Source organism: Durio zibethinus, chromosome 27 (genome assembly GCF_047325235.1).
Source record: "Durio zibethinus cultivar Kanyao isolate XHJ-2024 chromosome 27, ASM4732523v1, whole genome shotgun sequence".
In the NCBI taxonomy this organism is placed as follows: domain Eukaryota; kingdom Viridiplantae; phylum Streptophyta; class Magnoliopsida; order Malvales; family Malvaceae; genus Durio; species Durio zibethinus.
This window is the reverse complement of record NC_143188.1, coordinates 11,666,125-11,688,302: the sequence shown is the minus strand read 5'-3', so window position 1 is coordinate 11,688,302 and position 22,178 is coordinate 11,666,125. Positions and strand designations below refer to the sequence as shown.

General features: G+C 30.4%; 4 protein-coding genes across 10 annotated transcripts; 2 read left to right on the top strand and 2 right to left on the bottom strand.

Moving 5' to 3' along the window:
- Positions 1-2,744: 2,744 nt before the first annotated feature.
- LOC111280164 (protein TRIGALACTOSYLDIACYLGLYCEROL 2, chloroplastic-like) lies at positions 2,745-6,027 on the bottom strand. 5 transcript variants are annotated; one of them, XM_022867351.2, is made up of 7 exons: positions 5,734-5,931; positions 5,215-5,277; positions 4,624-5,123; positions 4,214-4,543; positions 3,548-3,663; positions 3,343-3,433; positions 2,745-3,226 (listed from the first exon to the last, which is right to left on the bottom strand). In XM_022867351.2, the coding sequence occupies exons 3-7, from the start codon at positions 5,098-5,100 to the stop codon at positions 3,134-3,136; spliced, it is 1,107 nt and encodes a 368-aa protein (XP_022723086.2). In that variant the 5' UTR covers positions 5,101-5,123; positions 5,215-5,277; positions 5,734-5,931; the 3' UTR covers positions 2,745-3,133. The 5 variants fall into 5 exon arrangements, with proteins under 5 accessions (XP_022723086.2, XP_089612753.1, XP_022723087.2 ...); XM_089756627.1 differs by having other exon boundaries at positions 3,343-3,430; positions 4,349-4,543; positions 4,624-5,277; positions 5,734-6,027; XM_022867352.2 differs by having other exon boundaries at positions 4,349-4,543; positions 4,624-5,277; positions 5,734-5,989.
- A 998-nt stretch (positions 6,028-7,025) lies between these two features.
- On the bottom strand, positions 7,026-8,786 carry LOC111279787 (large ribosomal subunit protein eL38). The gene is made up of 3 exons (XM_022866841.2): positions 8,655-8,786; positions 7,405-7,588; positions 7,026-7,254 (listed from the first exon to the last, which is right to left on the bottom strand). The coding sequence occupies exons 1-3, from the start codon at positions 8,655-8,657 to the stop codon at positions 7,232-7,234; spliced, it is 210 nt and encodes a 69-aa protein (XP_022722576.1). The 5' UTR covers positions 8,658-8,786; the 3' UTR covers positions 7,026-7,231.
- A 5,029-nt stretch (positions 8,787-13,815) lies between these two features.
- Positions 13,816-16,305, top strand: LOC149510932 (uncharacterized). 3 transcript variants are annotated; one of them, XM_089756209.1, is made up of 4 exons: positions 13,817-14,125; positions 14,649-14,717; positions 15,384-15,435; positions 16,010-16,305. In XM_089756209.1, the coding sequence occupies exons 1-4, from the start codon at positions 13,982-13,984 to the stop codon at positions 16,213-16,215; spliced, it is 471 nt and encodes a 156-aa protein (XP_089612335.1). In that variant the 5' UTR covers positions 13,817-13,981; the 3' UTR covers positions 16,216-16,305. The 3 variants fall into 3 exon arrangements, with proteins under 3 accessions (XP_089612337.1, XP_089612335.1, XP_089612336.1); XM_089756210.1 differs by having other exon boundaries at positions 13,819-14,125; positions 14,667-14,717; XM_089756211.1 differs by lacking the exon at positions 14,649-14,717 and having other exon boundaries at positions 13,816-14,125.
- Positions 16,306-16,453: 148 nt separating this feature from the next.
- On the top strand, positions 16,454-21,908 carry LOC111279614 (disease resistance protein RPS5-like). Its single transcript, XM_089756208.1, has 4 exons — positions 16,454-16,860; positions 17,925-20,718; positions 21,267-21,432; positions 21,542-21,908. Exon 2 carries the CDS (start codon positions 17,937-17,939, stop codon positions 19,899-19,901), a length of 1,965 nt encoding a protein of 654 aa, XP_089612334.1. The 5' UTR covers positions 16,454-16,860; positions 17,925-17,936; the 3' UTR covers positions 19,902-20,718; positions 21,267-21,432; positions 21,542-21,908.
- The last annotated feature ends 270 nt before the right edge of the window (positions 21,909-22,178 follow it).

Below are 22,178 nucleotides of genomic sequence, written 5' to 3'. Positions count from 1 at the left end.
AAATTCGTCTATAAGCTATTTTTTAATAATATTTTCAAATTTTTTTTGGATATGGTGAAGGTTTTTATTTTAATAATAATAATAATAATAATTTGATTAATGGAAATGTTATTTTATTTTACACAAAAGGTTGCATGTGCACAGTAATGAGGGTTGTAAGAACAAGGCAATGGCTTGTTGGTTACCTCAAAAACAGTTGTCACATCCAATATACTTGCTCTTTCTATTTTTTTATTTTGTTTTTTTTTTACGCAAAATTTTAGTACGAATAAGAGAAGGAAAAACTTGACTCGAAATCAGACTTGATGTCTTCTTAAATATTTTTAGTCATTAGATCAAAAGTTTAAAAATTTTTATTTTGCTTTTAATTTCATAATAATAATTTTATTTAATATTTGGGGTATTTATTTCTTAATTTAGTTTCCTACAACATTTTTAGCAATTCATCCTTTTCCAAATAATGCTTTGAATTTGTAAGTAACCATGCAGTACTAAAAGTATAATTGATTAAGTTGAAATCAATATAATATTAAGTCAACTCGAGTTCGATTCGAAATTCGAGACACGAAAATTGATTTAAATTTGATTAAAATTTTTTTTAATTCAAACGAGATAAAAATCGAACTATTAAAACTTGCTAAATTATGTTTGATTAATATATAAAAATAAGTTCAATTTTTATATTCGATAAAAGTTTGATTATTTATGTTTAAGCTTAAGCTTGAATTTGAGATATTTTATTAATTAAAATAATAAAAATATATTTAATATAAAAATTTAATTAGACTCACGAGTTATTCGAGTCGAGTATATAAATACCCAAACTCGACTTAATCAATAAATCAAATTACTCAAACTTAAACTCGATTCAATAATAATTGAATTGAATTTAAATTTTATTCGAATCTAATTTAAATAATTTACGAATATTAATATATAATTTACACATATATGCTTCAGCTCTCTTTCATACTCTTTATGACATTCCCAAGTCAAAAACTTTAGTACTACATCTACAATCTAGTCTTTTATTGTAATTGCAGTATTGGATACTGAAATTTTTATATTTATGTAGTAAAAAATATTAATAATTTATATATTTATATTATATTTTATATAAAAATTATGTAAAAAATTATATATTATAATTTATGTTAAATACAAAATTACAAAATATATTTTTTAATTTTATTAAATTTACATATAATTTTTTTATTAAAATTTTAAACTAAATTACATTTATATTATTTTTATATCATATTATTATATTATAATTTAAATTATCATGTTAATACTTTTAAATCATATAAAACATCAATTTTACAGTAAACACAGTATTATATGGTGAACCATCATCATAATCAGCAATTTTTATTGGAACATAACCTTATATTGAATCGATATAAAAAAATTTTAAATTATTTAATTTTAAATTGTTTAAGAAAAGAATTAAGTTCATTTAAAATTTAAGGATATTTTTTTATAATATTATAAAAAAATTTCAAATTCACATTTAAAAAAAAAATTTTTTTTTCTCATGTAAGATGGAGAAAAAGATGGATTTTACGCCAGCTACTTCCTCTTTCTGTTCTACCAAACACTATATAATATCAAATTTTCATTTGCAGAACTTCATTGCTGCAGTATTACGTACATACACACAAGTAAATAGCTACTTAAAATCCCTTCTTGTTTTCATCGATGTGGAATATAAATAATGAAGAACATCTACCGTTTTGTGGAAGATTTTGTAGAAAAACATTGGATACTTGAGCTTAGATAATGATAATAATTAACATTATTAAAAAATCACAGTTGTTTACCTAAGAATTTTAACTTGAGGAAGAAGAGAACCCCAAGTGCTTTTTTTTTTGGTAAGACTATTCACCAACTAGATTTAACTTCCATGGAAATGGTTTTTTCACTTGCAAAGCACTAAAATTCACTTTTTCAATCCTAATAATTGCCAACCCTTAATCCTTTGGCTGACATAAAGATTACTGACTGATTACCTAATTATGATTTTCTTACAAAATTGTTCCCAATTACGAAACACATAAAAAAAAAAAGAGCAATTTCTAATAAAAACCCTTGAATATGTCATAAATTTTTAATCATTTGATTAAAAATTATTTGAACTCAGAATTCAAGTTTTTTTAATATTTCATAAATTTTTTAATCATTTGATTAAATAAATTATTTGCCGGACAAACAATAAAAAGTAAGCACAGCTCAATTGGACAATTTTTTTATGGTCTTCTATTTCTTTTTTGGTAATATATATGATTTTATATTTCATACCAAACCACATTGTTCCAAATTAAAAAAAAAAAAAAAAGGTTTAAATTTAGCTTACAAAATATAACATTTTCTATTAAAAATTTATACCACGTGAAAATGTAGCATTAACGTTTTTCTATCTTATAAAATATTCCAAACTCACACGTTGAAATATCAATTGTAAATGGTAGTTTGTCACTGTTCATCTATCTTTTAGCTCAGATTTTGCTCTCAAAACATCAGTTACAACCTAAAATACGAATCCAAGCTCTGTAAAATACCAATTTTCTTTTATTTTGATTTTTATTTTCGAGCACATTAATTTAAAGGAGGAAAATGTGAGATCTTAAGATTCTGATAATTCTGCATAAGCTTGCAGGAAACTCAAGCTGTGGAGCAAAAAAGGGGAAAAGAAAAGGGAATGTAGTATTCATTTAATAGTTTCAAAAGATCCATCAAAAGCATAGCAAATTAATGGAAAACTATTATACTTTGTTTCTGACAAAAGGATAGTAGTTCAATGAAGTCAACAAGACAGGGAAAGACAGGGTTTCCACTTATGCAAAAGTTGTACAATGTTGAAATGTACTTATTTCAACCCTGTAACCAGATGCCTCAAGAATGTTTTCTACTTAAAATCAATATTCTATATCGGCAACTGTTGCTAAAAGCCACTGCAACTACTAATTATGGCAAAGCAAACCGATTGACAAAATTCAATTGGCATTTCCAGCAGGAAAAGGTATGTAACAAATATCTTAAGCATCAAGATTCTCTAAGAAATTGTAATGGAAATTAATAATGGAATAGACAAACCAGTTTTTGGTTTGGACTTCCTAATCAATTTCTCCCCCTATAATAGCCTGCTGAGAGACTTGATAAGTGATTTTAGATTCTTTCTTGTGGACTCATCACCCGTGAATCCCATTATATCAGAACTTATATTCTGCAATGGTCAATGAAGAAAGAGAGGCAGGACAGGTGTGAATTTAACATTTAAATAAAAAAAATTGAGTTCTTTCTGTTAAAAGGAGTGCTAGTAGTTGGTAAGTCAAAACTTACCTCAATATTCTTCAATGTAAAAATCAGACTATAAATTGATTTTTGAAGCAATTCAGTGTTCGCAGTGGTCATAACAGATGACTGCACCCTTCTGCACAGAAAGGAATTATAGTTGTAAGGCTATAAATTTAAGATGTGACTGTAACGCAGTTTGTGATAAGCATATCTCAATAAAATTATTAACGAGGGAGAATAAAGAAATCACCTTAAATCCTCAGAGGCTTGCGTTAGGCTTCTGGTCAAATTCTCAACTTCCTTAAGCAGACCACTATCACGAACCTCAGACAATAAAGGTTGCACATCTTCAGCCATGGCTTCAATCTGAAACATCACTACATCAAATTCAAATTTCTGAGCATGAGAATCCATCCCAACTTCAGTTTGAAATGTTTATGCAGTCAATTAGACAGCAGGGAAAAACAGGCATAAACCATACAAGGAAACCAAATAATGACTTTGAGCAATTTCCGGGATCTAATTCAATGAGGAAATTCCAACACTACATGATCATGGATGCCAAACAATGCTCTCCATGTTAAATCACTAATATGATCTCAAACCTTTTACCTTTATGTAGTTTTTCCTTCAGAAGTGTGCTTGCTAAAGCAAATACTAAAAAAAGTATTTCTTTATTTTTAACTCTACCAAGAAAATTTAATAGGTTTTGATGCTAACATAAGTACATAACAATTTTAAGCTAATATTTTACTTTTTTTTTCTGATCCCTTCCCAACCAACAGAACTCACAGAAAAAAGATTAATGTAGTAGACAAAATACACTTCTTTTTGGGCTTAATAGAACTTTCAGGAATACAGTTTAGAAAAACAAATCTTATCAATAAGACAAAAAATGTAACAAGGCATGTCACACCCTTGTGAGCAGGGGCTTTGCGTCCTCAATAACAGCAGCAACTCGTTCAGCAAGTGAATAAGTGTTGGCAATACCAATTTCTTCCATTTGACGAGCAAGACGGGTGACTATCCCTACCAATGCATCCAGACTTACCCCTTGTTGTCCCTTTATCTTTTGCCTATCACATACAATTAGGCCTTCCTTAATACAGTCAGTGTCAAGAGGTCCCACCGATGGTGTTGGGATTGGATCCCGAGGTGTGATGTCAATCAAAGTTTCCATCAGAAGACCAGATTGGTTCACCTCAATAAGTGAATTTTGAGGTATAATAATCTTATCATCTTCAACCTATGAATGAGGACAGCAATATTGGTGCATAAATAAACCAAAACAAAACATTACAGCAAAATCATTACACTGAAACATACCTCAACAACTGCTTCAATACTTTTCAAGGAGGGATTAACACGTACAACATTGCCTACAGTCACCCCTCTAATCCTTACAGGTGTTCCAGTGCAAATACCAGACGCCTGAGCAAATTCAAACACTGCCAAGTACTTCCGGAATTTAGAGCGTATCTGAAACCCCCTCAACCAAGCCAGACTAAGTGCAAGAAGTACTGTACCAGACACAAGAAACAACCCAACCCCACCTTCCCAAATGCTTCTACGACCAAACCCAAAATCACTCAGTGGACACAATGTTTGCTTCCAAATTTTCTGAGGAACATCTAAAAAAACTGCAAGTAGATTATTTTTCTCTGGAGAAGCAGATGGTGGGGTATGCTCGGTACTAGCAGACATAGCTCTAACTTTTGTCAGCCTTGTTCTTGGTTTTAGTGAAAGATATGGCAAAATTTTCGGCGAAGACTGTGGGATGGTGGTCAAAGTAGAAGATAGCATAGACGGGCATGTTGAAATCTTGACTGAAGTAGTTCCAAACATTTTCAGAAAATTTGAAGCTAAAGGCAATGAATATTACAGTGAACAAAATGCTATAAATACTATCCCCTTTACCTAAATACAGAATGAAACAAAAAAATTTCTCTCCAAATCTACAGCAGCTAAGGCTTCCGTTAACTGAAAAGGCAACACAAATGAAATTCCATAAGTTAAAAGAAGAACCCATTTCTTTGAATAAAACAAAATCGAAGCTCAATCAAATACTTAAAATACCACCAATTACACTGGAAAAAAAAAGAAAATCAGGTGACTCCGCACTGTTGCATTAATGATTAAACACCACTTTAAAAAAAGAAATTAAGAAGGAAAAACCTAGCTAGAAGAAATCCGAAAAACGGGAAAAAGAATTCAAATCCTTAAGATGAAAAAGAAAATTCATCAATTTACTTCACTGTGCGATTACGAGCCACTATTAACTTTAGTTCATATCAACTTGGTTCACTAATACTAACCTAAGATTCACAGAGAGAAGCAAAAGGAAATTTAAAATTTTGAACAGATATCTTTCAATATTCTTGAAGATTTTCTAGGTAACCAAACAGCTTAAAGAAAAGATTAAGGCTTCGTTAGTACCTTCTGGAGCTGGCCAGGGTTCTTCCCCTCACGAATCGAAGGATCTAATCAGAGGCAGCAATTCCGAAATTTGTTGGCAATGAAAAAAGACGAGAGTACAAAACGGAGTGTGAGAAATTTCAACATTTTTATTAAATATTAAATAATTAAAAAAAGCAAAAAAGGAAGTCCATATAATTACCAATCAGATCTCAAATTAGACAAACTCGACGTTTCTTTTATGAAAATTTGGGGGTAAATTCGTAATAGTATTAATAAGCACAAATAAAACGTGTATATTTATGAAGCAGCCCTTTTTCCAAATGATTTTTTTTTTTGAATGGAAGAATTGAAAAGAAAAGGAGAAAATTACCCAAAACTGGAGATTGTGGAAAACATAATTCAATTTTACAAATAATCTTAATGAGAATTTCAAGAAAAAAAAAAGAAAATTTTAGAAAAAGAACCTTTTATAAAAGTCCATGCAAACAGCTTCATGAATTTGATAAATAAATAAAAAACATTCTGGCAGGGTGAAATTCTCCTTAAAAAGTTGATTTCTTTTTATAAAAAATTATCTTATAAATAAAACTTTCAAGTCCAAACTCAAATCGCGAAAAGTTTATTACTCTTTTGGTCTTTCCCTAATTCGAGTGCTAGGATTCGTTACAATATACTTGACATAGTGATAAATACGTTTGAACCAAATTCAAAATTAGACTTAATAAATATATTTGAATCAAATTTTTAAAAAAATCTAATAATTCGTATATCTATATCATATAATTTATATATTTATATTATATTTTAAATAAATTTATATATTATAATTTATATTAATATGAAAATACAATATATTTTTTAATTTTATTAAATTTATAATTTTTATTAAAATTTTAAATCATATCATATTTATTTTTTTTGTGTATCATTTGATATCAAATTATTATAATATATTTTAAATTATCAAACCTTAAACCAATGCATGAACCAACCCAAAATCAAATATGCAGCATGAAACTTTAAAATCTTTTATTACAAAAAAAAAAAATCGAATAAACAAAATTTAAGGATAATCACATTTTTTTTTAATTAAGTGCCCATATGGATTCAATCACATTTCCGGTAGTGTGATTAAATTCCCCGCAAGATTCATTCTTCAGTATAAATTTCTAATTAAATTTTTTTTTCAATTACAATTGTAATAATTTTTTTTTTCAATTATAATTATATAATAATTTTTTTATTATTTTTAATTTCATTGTAATCAATCTCATCCTCTGAAAATATACTTAGAATTGATACAGGAAATATGACAAAAGAAAGCACAAATATTCATTAACCATCATAAAAGTGCATATTATCCTACTAATATCCATAAAAACACCAAATAAAAATCCATTACAGAAAATTTTGAGTTTTGAATGTTTCAAAATGGCGTGAAATACAATAAACCAAAAATTAAAATCTAGCTTTCATCCCCTAGTAATCAGGTGATAAACTTGGAGCAGCCCCATTTTCACAGGTCTTGAACACTCAAACCTGCAAACATGAAAAGAATGAGAAAAATGGCCAAGATCAAGAACCTTGAGAACAACAGTTTGTTTCTGCTACTTATCTACCATCCATAATCCTACATTTTGTTTGTTTCGTACAAATACGGGATGATGGTTCAATCATGTTTAGTTTTACCTGGAGGGAGAGACTGCTTTAACTTGTCGGCCTTCTCGGCATCAGACACACAAAGTGTGTACAAGTACTTGGAGCAGCGGACCTTGAACTTGACTACATCTTTGCTCTTCTTGATTTTTACAGAGCGTGCATCTTTCCTTCTGGCAGTGAGAAGGAAGTCCTTGATCTCATGAATTTGCTTAGGCTGTGCATCACAACATGAAAAAACATTCATTTAACATAGAAACTTCGAAAATAAAGCAGAGATCACAGCCATTAGAAATTGAAAAGGTGACACTGCCAAGCTGATAAACACGCTAAGAAGGAATACACAAATTGCGACTAAAGATTTGAAAACAGCGCATACATTCTTTAACAAAGATAATATAATCAGATATAATAGATGAGCATGTCATAACTTAACAGGGATGCAGTAAAGACATATGCAAATATTTTAACTTTGTCCCAGCTTCAAACACACTTCACTACCACTGATCAGTCTAAGATTAAAAGTTTTTCTCATTATTTAAGCAAGGCCTTTGGTGACAATGAAATCAAGACAACATAAGACATCGATTATATTATATGCATCCAGAATTCCTAAGATGGACCAACTAATACAGAGAAAATCACCGAGAAATAAACAAGAAAAGATCTAAACAGCAGACAAGTGAGTTGTAATTAAACCTGGCAATTTAAAACACAACATACTGGCATGATACGAAATAAGACATGAAAGTGACAGTTTAAAATTAACCAATGTTTTACACTACATGAATACACGAATTGATAGGTGCAGTTGTAATAAAAACGTTAAAAACTTGTACAATGATTAAAATTTTTCTACAAGGTCATGATCCTAGAACATTCAGAACCTGAACACAATGGAGTCTTTTATACAGAAACATTTTCAGTTTACATAAAAAATTCATGCAACTCACTCAAAATAAACATCTGTGCTAACTAGTGGCACTGATATATTCTATGAAAAATAATTCATCCAAAATCATTCCAATGATGCAAAACAAAGATAACCCATCTACTGAAATTACTACTCATCACAATTCTACTATCTCTATTACACTTCAGATAACGTTCCAACTTCATCAAGAATAGAAAAATTGAAAAAACTGCGACAAGGAAGCCAATAACAGAAAATGAAAACATAAACAAGGATCTAAAGCATGAATAATCACAGGATTGACAGAGCATCAAAACAAGATTAGTTTCTGAGATCCAAGGTGATTAGTTAAAAGAAACATGGGTTTTACCATTTTCGATTGAAGTTTGTGGAGAGCTTCTTCACCGAGCGGAAACACGAACAAGAAGCAAGCTCCAAACCCTAGCCTCTACTATATTCGATTATATATATATATAGGCTCACAACAAAAACCCTAGAGAATTTCCCTGCATTACCCGTTTTACCCTTCACTGATTTGCTATATGACGTTCGAGTCCTATTCCTAGACTATTGGGCTGGCTTTAATCGTTCGGCCATACATCATAGAATATTGGTTCGTTGATTGTGGGTTCAAACGACGGATTTTGGACCTAATGACGAAGGGCTTGATTCGAAGAACGAGGATTAGGCTTAGGCTATGCTCAGTAAAAAAAAAAAAAAATTACATGTTAGATCTTTTTTAAGTTAAGTTTGGACTGTACTGCATTTTTTTATGTAATGCAATTGAGTTTATTGTCATTAATTCAATTTATATGTTAATTTCAGTAAAATTTATTCAATATAATTTTTTTATTAAAATTTTTTTTAATTGTAATTATAATAATTTTTTTAATTATAATTATAATTATTATAATTATTTTTAATTTTATTGAAATCAATTTCATCGAATATCCTAATAGAATATTAGTAAATTGATTTTATGGATTTGATTTTTTAGAGTAATTTTTTATTTTTGATATAGTTTAATTGTAATCATGAAATTTTAACTTATAATAAATATATATATTATTTTAAATATTTTAATTGAATGGATATGATTTTTTATTAGTAAATTTGATTGTAATTAGAATTTTGTGCGTTCTCACATATATATTAAAAAACTAATATAATTAAAAATATATACAGTATAATTTTTTTAATATACTTATAAAATTTAAAAATTTCATTACACCAAACTTCAATAAAAAAAAAATTCATCACACTATATATAAAAAAATTAACTCTTTTAATCTTTTAATCACACTATATATTAAAAAATTGTATTTTTCTTTATACAAAAAAGTTCAAGGACTTCAAAATTTGGTAAATAGTAATTTCACCTGAAAAGTCCATGTCCTAAGAAATGGTTTAGTGACCTTTTCACATATTAATCTTTAAATTATGTATAAAAATAATTTATTAGGGGGTCCTCCATAACATGGAAGAAAAATATTAACCAAATAAGGTGCTTGTTTATTAAGAATTAATCAAAGGACAATTGTTGCTTTTAATATTGTTTTTATTTTTATTTTTTGTTTTTCTTTTTTCACAAATTGTTCTATCATTTGTACAAAATTAGTGTGAATTAGGAGAAACAAGTATGCAAAAAAAAGAAATTCATATATAATTGGGGAAATGATGAACAAAGAATCACAGGAAAAGGGTCTCATCTAAATCTAAAAAAGTTGCTTTTCCACTACTTAATGTTGGAGTAAAGTAAGAACACAAGAATGGTTACTAAATCCAAAAAATATGCTATTCAAGTCATGACTAGACAGACACAAAGGCAAAACATATGGGATTTAGTTGCTGTTCTTATGTTTGCCACCAAGGTCTCTTCTTGCCCCCCTTTCCTTTTTCTTTATGTGAATTTTTCCCTCTTTTGTCTGATATATATGTTCATCATCTTTAAAACAAACACTTTACATTAATTTCCAAGAGAGTGATATTGGATTTTTTTCATTGGATATATAAGTTTGGAGTATCTTCAAGATTGTTCAATGGTTATTCCATTTAAGAACATATCAAGTTTAGGGTTTAAATTCAAGCCTTGGAAATGATTATATATAGTATTAAAATTGATCAAGATTTTATCTTCAATCGCGTTGATCATATCATATGTAAAAAGTCACTAAATTAAAATTTCGATGATTATTTTAATAAGAGAGTTTCTGAAATAATTAACTTCCTTATAAATATATAAAAAATTAACTATTCAAATTTCAATACATACAAATGTGTGTTTATATATATAAAGATACATTTATATAATGTATGAGGTAGGGATATAGGGAGTATGTAGGAAGTTTACTCCCTATATCCCTCTCTTGTCTTTAGAAAAACCATCATAAACTCAACCTATGGAACAAGGGCGAAGGAAACTTGTTGGGGTGGTAATTTTTCTATTGCATGCATTTTCACTTAAAGAGTTGGGTTCGAATTAATTTTTTTTATTAAAAAAAATTAGTTCTTGCAATAAAAAAGAAATTACTGAAAACAATTCAAGACTGGGTTAAGATTCACAATATCAATTTTATATCTTATTAATTAAACTTTCTCATATATAAGCACCAAAATATAGGAGAGGATAACATTGTTTAGATATGGACTGAAAAATTATTGATATAAACAGATATATACCATATGCTACCAATTAAGAAATGAGATATGTGAGATTTGTTTATCAATTAAAAGCTGATAAGTAAGTGCAGGTTGCAGTGGTGCTGGCTTAATCACAAGCAGTTTGGTATTGTTTGTTCTCAAGTTGAGCTTAGTTAGTAATAATTAACTTGAATAATCAAACTATACCAAATTTGATTGTTTTGATATTCAGCTGTACGTGTCATCCTACTAACTCTATTTGTAGAGTGTAAAAGCTAATTCCTTGACGGTGAATGAAATGATTTTTCGTTTTCAAAATATATTCAAGAGTGTGATTACACATATAGCATATAAAATATATGAAAAATTAAGCAACAATCCAGCTTGAATTTGAAAATTTTGATTACCTTTTAGAGTGAGGTATGATTGTAGAAGTAAACTAAACTAAAGTTCGAGTCAAATTTTCAAGTCTTATGTGTATTAAGTTTTTTCTATTATATCAATTTGACTCAAATATTATTTCATTAAATCCTAGTTATAGTCATAAATTTTTCGTAATATTTCATTTTCATTTTCGACTTTTTAAATTAATTTGTTGCATATTCATCCATTCAACTACATGTTGCTAGTATATATTAACAGAATTTGTCATGACATTTCAAATTGTTTAAATGTGTGTGTACATACCAATAAATCATTTCAAATTGTTATAATTAATTTTTTAACTAAATACCAAAACATAATTATATTTTGAAACCAATTACTAATACCAAAATATAATTAAATACCGAAACCTCACAATATTTTGAAACCAATTACTATAGTTATTAATAGAAAAATAAATAAGAGAATAGAAATAAAATTAAAAAAAATTGACTTTAAAATGTGAATAGTATTTTTTTTAATGATAATTATGTCTTTAAGAGATGTTATAATGTATAAGTCTATAAATTTATTACTAGACATAATAAAAGGAGTTACCATCGTTTTTTTTTATTTAAGTATAATTGATAATTCTACTGAATTTGTCTCATTTTTAAAAACAATCTCAAACTTGATTTGAAATTTTTTAAAAGGGTAAATTTACGTGAAGGGAATGTTATAACACCCTAATAATATTTATCCAAAAAATAATACAAATTAATTTTATGTTATCCAAATTTTAAAATCTATTTATAATTTTATTGAATAAATTTAATATTAAAAATTAATTTTAAAATTATTTCTATAGTTTTGTAATAATTTAAGAAAATTTTTTTATCTTAGAATTATTTATAAAAATTAGTGTCTTATTCTAAAAAAATTCTATCATCGAATTCATTGATATATTTTTCAAAAAAATAATTTTTGTTTTAAAAAACAATAAACAAATTTCTTCAATAATTTGACAATATTTTATGTCAATTCATATCCTGCAATAGTTTATTGAAATTTTTATTTGAAATTTATTAAGGAATTATTAAATTTTTTAATAATTTGATAAGATTTAATTTTGAGATTTAAAATTTTCAATAATTTGGTAGGATTGAATTTTTTTATAAAAAATATTAAATCTTTTAATAATTTAATAAAATTTAACTTATTTAACTTGAGATTTAAATTTTTTAATAATTTGATAGGATTGATTCAGAATATTTTAAATTAAATTTTATTACAAAATTCTTCAATAGTTAAAAAAAACTTATCTCAAAATTGATTTTTAAAAATTAAATTTCAAACCCTTTTTTATTTCATTTATTTTTAAATAAGCAAAACTTCTTTAAAATAGTTTTAGTTAAAAAAAAAAAAAACCAAACCAAATAAGAAAATAAATAAAAAATTAAGAAAAATTTTAATGGTAAGTCCTCTATCGAAAATAACCTATTACGATCAGCCAATAATTTTTTTTTTTTGGGAAAAGGAAACAGGGGGATATAGGGTTTTGATTGAAAAAACAAAAAAGAAAGATGAAAATTTGAGGTGAAATCTTAAGCAATTAAAGCAAATAATAAAGAAAGCATCGGAAGGGAGGAGAATCGAGAAATTGAATTGCGGTTGATGCTTTGATTGGAAACTAATCATCAGATGGGATGGATCGGATCACTAGATCACCGTTGATTTTCGTTTGGATGAGGAATTTGATTGTTTTATCTGTGAAAAAATAAATTTAAAGCACAGGATTATAGGAATTATATTAAAGTTTGAAATTGGATAAAACCAAAACAAAAATAAAAAGAAAATTTTGGTTAAAGATTAATCACTACCAAAAGAAGCAAATTATTTTTTGCTTTTTGTTTTTTATACTGGAAAATTGGAGGTGGAAAATTGAGCTCAAAAGTTTGTTATTTAATTTAAAAAAAAAATCGGCAAAAAAAAATAAAAAAGTCATAAAAAAATTGACAACCCTAACTTTTTTCTTTAAAAAATTAAAATTGATAATTTTTGATAAAATATCAATAGGAAATACACGAAAAAAAATATATTAAAATTATTTATTTAAAATTTTGATAAAAATTGTATAAATTTAATAAAATAAATTTCATATTTAAAATGTGCTATACGATAATTTTTGCATTTAATGTTATGGGAAACAAGCATCACATAAAAAAATTTGTGAAATAATATTAGATTTGATAAAGTCAGTCCTACAATAAATATCAATGGATTCCATAATATTTTAACACGTATCAGTGATTATGACGTGTCGGACAATGATTGGCTAACTGACTTCGATCAGCCTCGTTTTCTCGTTCACAGCAGAAAATCTACGAGAGTTTGTTCTGTTTTGGTTTTTTGTCGCGGATTCCACTAGTTGTCGTTCTCCTGGAAAATTGAATGACACGTGTAACTCCAAAAAACCGCCACATGGAAAAATAAGTCCACTTCCTTTGATTCTTAGGTCGCGCTCGCGAGTACGTGGCAACTGCAGCCATAAAACAAAGCATTTTACCTCTTAACAAACTCTAGCGAGCCTTTTTCTACCAAACCCTAACTCGCCTCCTTTAACAAAACGCCATTGCTACCACCAAATTTCCCTTACTATTTCAAACTCTTCTTTTTGTTTTTGGGGTTCTAGTAATGGAGGAAAATAAGAAGGCATATGAGCATGAAGAAGAAGAAGAAGAAGAAGAAGAAGAAGGAGAGTCAGAGTATGTATTGCTTGATCTTGATGCTGTTTCTGGGCAGATTGACATTCCTCCAAATTCAACTTACACTCTTTCAGTAAGCTCTGAATCTCATGTCTTTTAATTGTCTGAAGCTTTTAGGTTTCTGGGTTTTTCCTTTTCCCTACCTTTTTTTTTTTTTTTTTTTTGTAGTTGGAAGTTAAAGGCATGTTCAAATTGTTTTAATCTCTGAGTTCGAATCTTGAGATGAGGAGATTAGTATTAGTACTAATGTTCATGCAATTGCTTTCATTACGGAAGAACTCAACTTATACAAATGTGTGTATTTATGTGTATGCCTTTCGTTGTTTAATTGTTGGATGAAATAAATTTCGGCCTGTTTATGTTTTTGTGTCCCCGATTGGAGCTCTGCCTTGGATGAAATTGTTGAATTTGGTTTGATTGCGATACATTGTTGTGGCTTTTGATGATCATTTTACAATTAATGTAGAGGATTGTGTTTGTTTTCTTTATTATATTTGTTGTCTGGGAATATTTTTTTACCTGATGTAATGGTATTTTGTTGTCCGTTTTGCATAAGATTTCCTTGTTGTTTTTATTTACCATATTATGATCATCAGGTTGTTAATGAACTTCAGGGTCTGGATACAATGAATCCGATATTAATCATAGATGAAAAAGTAAAGCTGGTGAGTTGTTAGCTTGCAAAATCTCAAGTTTACCTTGAGTAAGAAAGGTTCCAGGTTATTTATGTTTTGAAAATTTTATTTCCGGATGACCATATTTACTCAACAACTAGGGACTGTCATTGTATTGATTTATTGATGTTTATATCTTTAGTATTCACAATCAGCCCAGACAATATATCTTTCAGAATTCTTGGCATCTAAAGGATTCTTGCTGCCCCTCTTCCTTTTTCTTTACCATTTCTGTTAGACTCATTCCTTTCATGCATTTACCAAAGTAGTTTGTTTGTAACTAAAGGGGTTTGGTTGAGTTGGTAAAGTTTGAATACTTCACTTGTAAGACCTAGGTTTGAGTCTCACTGCCAGCAGTCCGTTTTGGTGATGATCTGTAAATCCAGTTTAAGTTCTATATGAGGTTTGTGGTCTGTCCTGGTCTTGGAATGGGGAGGCCTCTCCTCACCCTAAACTTATATGCACCAAAAATAGAAGTTAGTTTGTCATAAATTTTACTATAAACTAGGGATTTGGTGGTCCACAATAGGCCTAAGTTATTGCTTTGTTTGACTCTTTGATTTGAATTTTAATAAACAGCAAGTGGTTTCTGACATGTGAAAGTTTTTAATTCATGACATTTTAATCTTTTAAGTAAATATCTTTTCCAATTTACAGATCGGAGAATATGAAGAAACAATTGGGACCTGCTTTGTTTTCTCTGAAGATGGTGAGCAACATTTCTGTCATACTTACTTTGAGCTTAACTGGGGGGTCGTTAATTATCTCCTTTTCTTTTGCTATCATTTTACACCTGCTTCCCTTATGCATCGGAGGATTGTAAGATCAAGTTTCCTTTCATTAGTTTTTATCTGATGGTAAATGAAAAACCATGGAAGATTTGACTATGTCTGCAGGGAACGTAACACTGGAACAGACTTCTTGGTTACCGTTTTTGTTTTATTTGTTTTATTTTAAGTTTTTTCCTTTCTGCTACCTTTTTTGTATGTCTTAGGTACACAGGTTCCAAACAAATCTTTGTGGCATTCCCACCTGAAGCATAATTAGTTTAATAATAAGGCATGGAGTTTATTTATTAATACTGTTGTAAGCACATTCTGTTTGTTCTGTTTCAATTGCATATCAAGATTGCTGGGAAAGTTGCTTCCATGATCTTCTCACTTGGTTTACGGGATGGACCCTTTTATTACTGTCCCAACCCTTTGTTTTTTATGTTCATTTGGTTTATTAAACATTTTTGTTGTATGAATTAAGAATTTTGTTGTTCCAATTATGATTTACAGAAACTTCCCCTGTAGTACATGAAGAGACAGGTCCATCAGAAACAAATCTCTTCTCAGGAAAATGCATAATAGATCCAAATCAAGCTCCAAGAAAGCAAGTAAAACCAGTTGCCAGACTTCACAAGATTCTAAAGTTTAGAATGCTACCAGATGATGATGATGATGTTCAAGATCAAATAAACGTGCCATCTAGTTCGATTTTGTAACTAGCAAACTCTAATTTGTAGTCACTGGTCATTGTTTATCCTTAATTTTGAAAGTAATTTAATGTAATTCAAGCATAGTTACGCTCTCTATTTCCCTCTGCCATTCCTGATTCTTTCCCATTTCATCCTTTTCCAAGATTCTAGCTGCATCATTGTCTTGGACCGCCCTTAAATCCTGCCTACTTTGTACTCCTTCCAAGGGGGTATTTTAATGTTAATTTTAGGCTTTTAGCAATTTCAGGGGAAAAAAAAAGGACTGGAAATAAAAAAGTCTGTGAAAACAGTGATTAGCACTGACTAGCATTAAACCTGGAAGTGGTAACAAAATGTTCAACAACAAAAAAATTCAACAAAGTTTGCTACTTGCTTTAATCATGCGCTTGTGGCACCCACCATGAAAGTAGCACAAAGACCATGATAATTGACTTATAATTTTGGTTCATTTTGCTCTTGCTTTTCTTGGCACTTCCCTTAGCACTTTCTTTTCTTCTTCCCAAATCCCTAACACAGATTTGCATAGCCTCCTACCGGTAGTTGATTCATGTTTCTCTGCTCCATACACTTCTTCAACAAGGGTTTTGGTCTTTTCTTCGCTGCTTTCATTTCAATTCTAATCTCTCAAGAAGTGTCAGCCAGTCAAGTCAGGTAACTTTTTCTTCCCATTCTTTGGTTCTTTGATTCTGATTGATTGCAAGGATGTAATTTGTTTGGTTGGTTTTCTTTCAAGCATCTATTCTTATATAATTTTCCTATTTTGTTGTGTTATTTGTTTTATTTCTGTCCCCATAATGTTGACTTGTTAACCGTACTAAATACAGCTCTTCCATTATCTGCATTTTCACTCATTGGCATGCTTCTATGGTCTTATTTGGCACAGGATCCTTACATTTCTAATGACATATTTCTCTGCCTCATTTTGGATGGGTTATTTTTTTTTTTTTTGCAAAACTACCTAACTTTTGACAAAATTCTTTATGGTTGTTTCTGTTTTAATTTGTTAAAAATATTTTTCATACGCTTTCCATGGTCTCATTAGGCGCATGGTATAAAGATCAAGCAGTATTAGATAAAAGGCTATAGAATTAGACCAAAATGCTCAGCCATTGTCATGAAATCTGAATGTTAATCTTGAAAAGTTTCGATTACAAATAAGAATCCTTGAAAAAGCAGCCCTATGATGAGCGTTATATCTTCCCACCTTTGAACAAATAATTTAAGTCAGTGTGACAAATGGAGTTAAGTACAGATTTTTTTTCTGTTGACATCCAAATGATTGGGCAGTTTCTCCATTTTACTCTAATTTAGTGAAGGGACAAATAGAAATGTGTAAAACATGAAAAGTTAGAACTTTGTAGAAAGCTATCTAATTCCAAAATCACAAATTTGAAACTTGAAAAGACCATAGAAAGGTAGAAGTTGCTCATCATATCTATTTTGAAGAGATCTCACTGCAAATCTATTTGTTTTTCTGAACTTTGAGATAGTTTTTTAGGCATTATTTCTTCCTCTTTTTTTTCTTGTTAATTTCCTAGGGGAAAAAATTTCCCTAATAGGACTAACAATATATCTTTATGGTCAAACTTCTGATAGCAAACTTTTTGTAAAACAAGTATGTCCTTCTTCACTTGATAAATCTGTTGATAAAAGTCCTTTTAAGGAGTGTATGGACCTAACAAAGCATTCTAATGTACATATGGGGCGTTATGTAGGTACTTGCTGCAATGGACTTTTTGGCAAACAAGATTTTCACACTCTTGGAAAATCTCTGTAGTCTCGATCAGAATTTAGTTGTCCTGAAGAGAAAATTGGTTGTCCTAAATGCAGTGAAGGAAGACAATGAATCAAAAAAAAGTGTAGAGCTGCAACCAAGAAAGAAACTCAAGAAAGAAGTTGAGATTTGGTTTCAAAATGTTGAAGGGATCAATGGTGAAATACTTAGTGATCTTGGAAACGAAGTTAGAGGAAGCAGTCTTCTCTCGCAGGGATTCCATGGAGAAAAAGTTTTAAAAAGGATACAAGAAGTTGAAGAACTGCTTCAACAAGGAAAGAGTTATGATGGTTTGGTTATTGACGATCCTCAATGGATTAGACAGGTTTTGTCGACAACCAACTTATGTGGTGAAGTTGCAGAGAACCTTATGAAAGAAATTTGGGCATATTTGATCGATGATGATGTTTCGAAGATTGGAGTTTGGGGAATGGGAGGAGTTGGTAAGATAACCATCATTAAGCTAATTAACAACCAACTTTTAAAAGAAAATGAGAAATTCTACACTGTGATATGGGTCGCTGTATCAAAAGAGACGAACATTGCCAAATTACAAAATGACATTGCAAGTGCAATGAATGTATCTCTTTTTAATGATGATGAAACAAGAAGAGCAGGGGTGCCATACGAAATGTTGGCTCGAAAAGGCAAGTATGTGTTAATCTTGGATGATCTATGGGACAATTTATCTCTTGAAGAAGTAGGAATTCCCGAGCCTTCTGCTCGGAGTAAGTTAGTGATAACAACCCGGTTGAGGCACATTTGTCACTATTTGAATTGTCAAGTAGTTAGAATGCCTACTCTTCCAAAACAAGATGAACGGAGCTTGTTCTTGCAAAAAGTAGGTCAAGATATTTTGGACCATCCAAATATATCGTCCAGTGTGGAATCTGTTGTTGAGCAATGTGCTGGTTTGCCTTTGGCTATTGTTACAGTAGCAAGCAGTATGAAGGACGTACTTAACATTCATGAATGGAGGAATGCACTCAATGAATTGAGTAGACATGCAAAAAGTGTAAACAAGTTAGATGAGAAGGTATTGCAACAACTCCAATTCTGCTACGACCGTTTAGAAGATGAACCAGTCAAGCAATGCTTCCTCTGTTGTGCATTATATCCTGAAGATTCTGAAATCTGTACAAATAAGCTGATAGAACTTTGGATTGCTGAGGGGCTTGTGGAAGAACTGGATAGCTTGCAAGAAGAGACTGACAGAGGGCATACCATTTTAAATAAACTCATTAACAATTGCTTGCTAGCTAATATTGTGAAATCTAGTGGAACTTTTGTGAAGCTTGATGACCTTGTGAGGGACATGGCATTACGCATCACGAGTTTAAAACTGAGATTCTTGGTAAGAGCAGGCATGCAATTGAAAGAGATACCAGATTTGCTAGAATGGGCTGAAGATCTAGACAAGGTTTCACTGATGGAGAATTTGGGAATACAAATTCCACCGGAAATGCTGCCACCAAAATGTCTTATGCTCACAACCTTATTGCTGCCTTCATCCTATATAACGAGTATGCGAGAATGTTTCTTTGAGCAAATGCATGGACTCAAGATTCTTGATCTTTCTTTGAATCCTATTAAAAGCCTTCCAAATTCCATCTCTGATTTGGAAACTCTCACTTCATTGTTGCTCTTCAAATGTGTACTTTTAGAGGATATGCCATCTTTCTCGAAACTTCAAGCTTTGAAGAAGTTGAACCTTGAAGCAACAAAAATAAAGAATCTCCCTCATGGGATGGAAAGGTTGGTAAATCTCAAATATCTTAATTTGAGTGACACGGGTATATCAAAGGTCCCGGATGGAATATTATCAAAGGTCTCACGCCTTCAGCACTTTGTGGGACATGAACGTTTTGAAAGAAGTCAAACATTCGTCAGAGCTTATGAGATAGGTTTTACGACTTGAAGGAGCTGAGCAGTTATGTTCAAGCTTTGCATGGACAAACACAAGGGCCTCGTGAATACTACATTTGTGTTGGTGGTACATTATTAACCTGTGATTTCAATTATAAAAAATGCATTGAATTGAATCGTTGTCAGATCTACAGAAATGGTGCTAAGCTTCCCTCCAATATTCAACAATTGAGTATTAATTGCTCCATTGCCGAGTTTTGTGAAGAACAGCCAGTTCTCTCATGGTTTATCCCAGTGCCATATGGTCCTTTTTCCGGTCTTAAAGAGATTAATATAAGTGATTGTAAAAGAATAAAGAAGTTGTTCTCTTCTGACTGTGTACTGCAAAATCTCCAAAATTTGGTACAGTTATATGTTTCATATTGTAAGGAAATGAAGGAAATAATAGCATCAGAGTCAGAATCGGAGGAAGAAGGAACTGATAGCAGCAATAGTATCAAACTTGCTCTTCCCAAGTTAAGGAAATTGTTATTGTGTGAACTACCAAAATTGAAGAGCATTTATGGTGCAAATGGAGCATTGGTTTGTGATTCTGTTGGACGAGTTCAGATATACTATTGTCCAAAATTAAAGAGGATCCCTCTATATCTTCCCCTGCTTGAAGATGACCGACCATCTCCTCCACCTTCTCTCCAAAAAATCCAGATAGGACAAGAATTGTGGGAAAACATGGAGTGGGACCATTCCTATGCCAAATCTCTATTGGATCCATTCGTGGAGTACTATGATAAGGTGCAATGAAAGTGGATTCCTGCACGTTCAGATGCCTGATATCAATTAAATTATCTGGTTAAATGCCGGATGATACGGTATACAATTCAATCCCACGTTTATTTCTACCAATGTTACTTAACAATGACCTCTGTTTTCAAGCACCTGAATGAAAGATTTTTCATTTCAGAAAATTAATCATCAGGTGTTTTGTGGCAATTCCTGATAGTCTTAGGCTAAGTAAAACGATTACACAAGTTACTCTGAATTATCTTTTGCTTTTGATGTTCCTATTGTAATGTTTGCTTGCTGTCTGCTTGGTTTCATCCCTGTAAAAGGATGAAAAAATGTGAATAATTCTATCTGTGTTTATCATGCAAAACCAAATTCTCCCTATTTTGCATCGAATAGAACATGCTGAGGCAAATTCTTCATGTAAAACCTCCTTGATTTAGATCTGGAGAATCATACGGTCTGATGAAACCATGTGTATGTGACTCGAATCCGTAGTCAATGCATGATTTAAATTTGACACTTCCCATTTAAGCTTCATCTCACTTTTCCCTTCCCATTTTCGCATATTTCTTTCTTACGAATTCCTTTGTTCTCTCTTATCACACTAATGATGATTTGTTTGAAACGTTAGAGATAAGCAGCAAAGTCGAAGGAGTGATCCCTACATTTTGAAACAAGTCTTCATGCATCTGAAGGACAGATTGCTGTTGTTGGAGTCGGACTTCCAATGCCACGTTGCTGTTGGAGGCGTTCATGTAGGATTGGTTAACCATTTATTGAAAGGCCTAAACACTAAGGTATAAAATTCAAATCAAAGCTTATTTTTTTTCTGTTAATAGTTCATCTGTCTCCTTTTTCCCTTTCTTATATGTTAATTTCAAGCTTCTCTGTTTTTGTCTTTTGCAGTTTTCCTAGACATCTTAGCAAGCCAAGTATTATTTGGTTCCAAGATCTTCAACTTTATACAGTATTAAGATGTGTGGAGGAATAAGAAGATTACTAGATATATGATTCAAGAAGCAGTAGCCAATTGTGTACTCTGTTCCTCAGCTCATTTTACTACTTCAGCTGTTTATTGTTGTAAATTTGGCTATGTACTTCAGCTTGTCTCTCTCTTTTATTTCTTGGTTTTGCCACTTGAGTGAATTTTTTAGTATGGTTGTGCGAATTTGGAGTTTTATGCTATGAGATTCTTTCCATGTCTGTTACAAATTTGTTTCTTAACTCTTCTCTAAGGAATTTAAAACTATGGTTAACTTTTGTTTTTTTTCAAGTCTTTAGTTCTTTTATTGAAAAATTATTTTTAGGTTTTCCTTTTCACTCATTTTTTGAAGGAAAAAAAATCAGAAAGAATGTGAATGATGGCTTAGCTGTCATTCCTAAAGAAGAAATTTTCATTTTATTTTAAATTGCAATTTCATGAAATTCAGCTCATTTTGCCAACCATTGCCTGAAGCGTATTAAATGTAAGAACAAAAAAAAAAAAAAAAAAGAACTCCAAGTCTTCCCAAAGGAATCCCTGCAAATTGCCAGCAATTTGTTA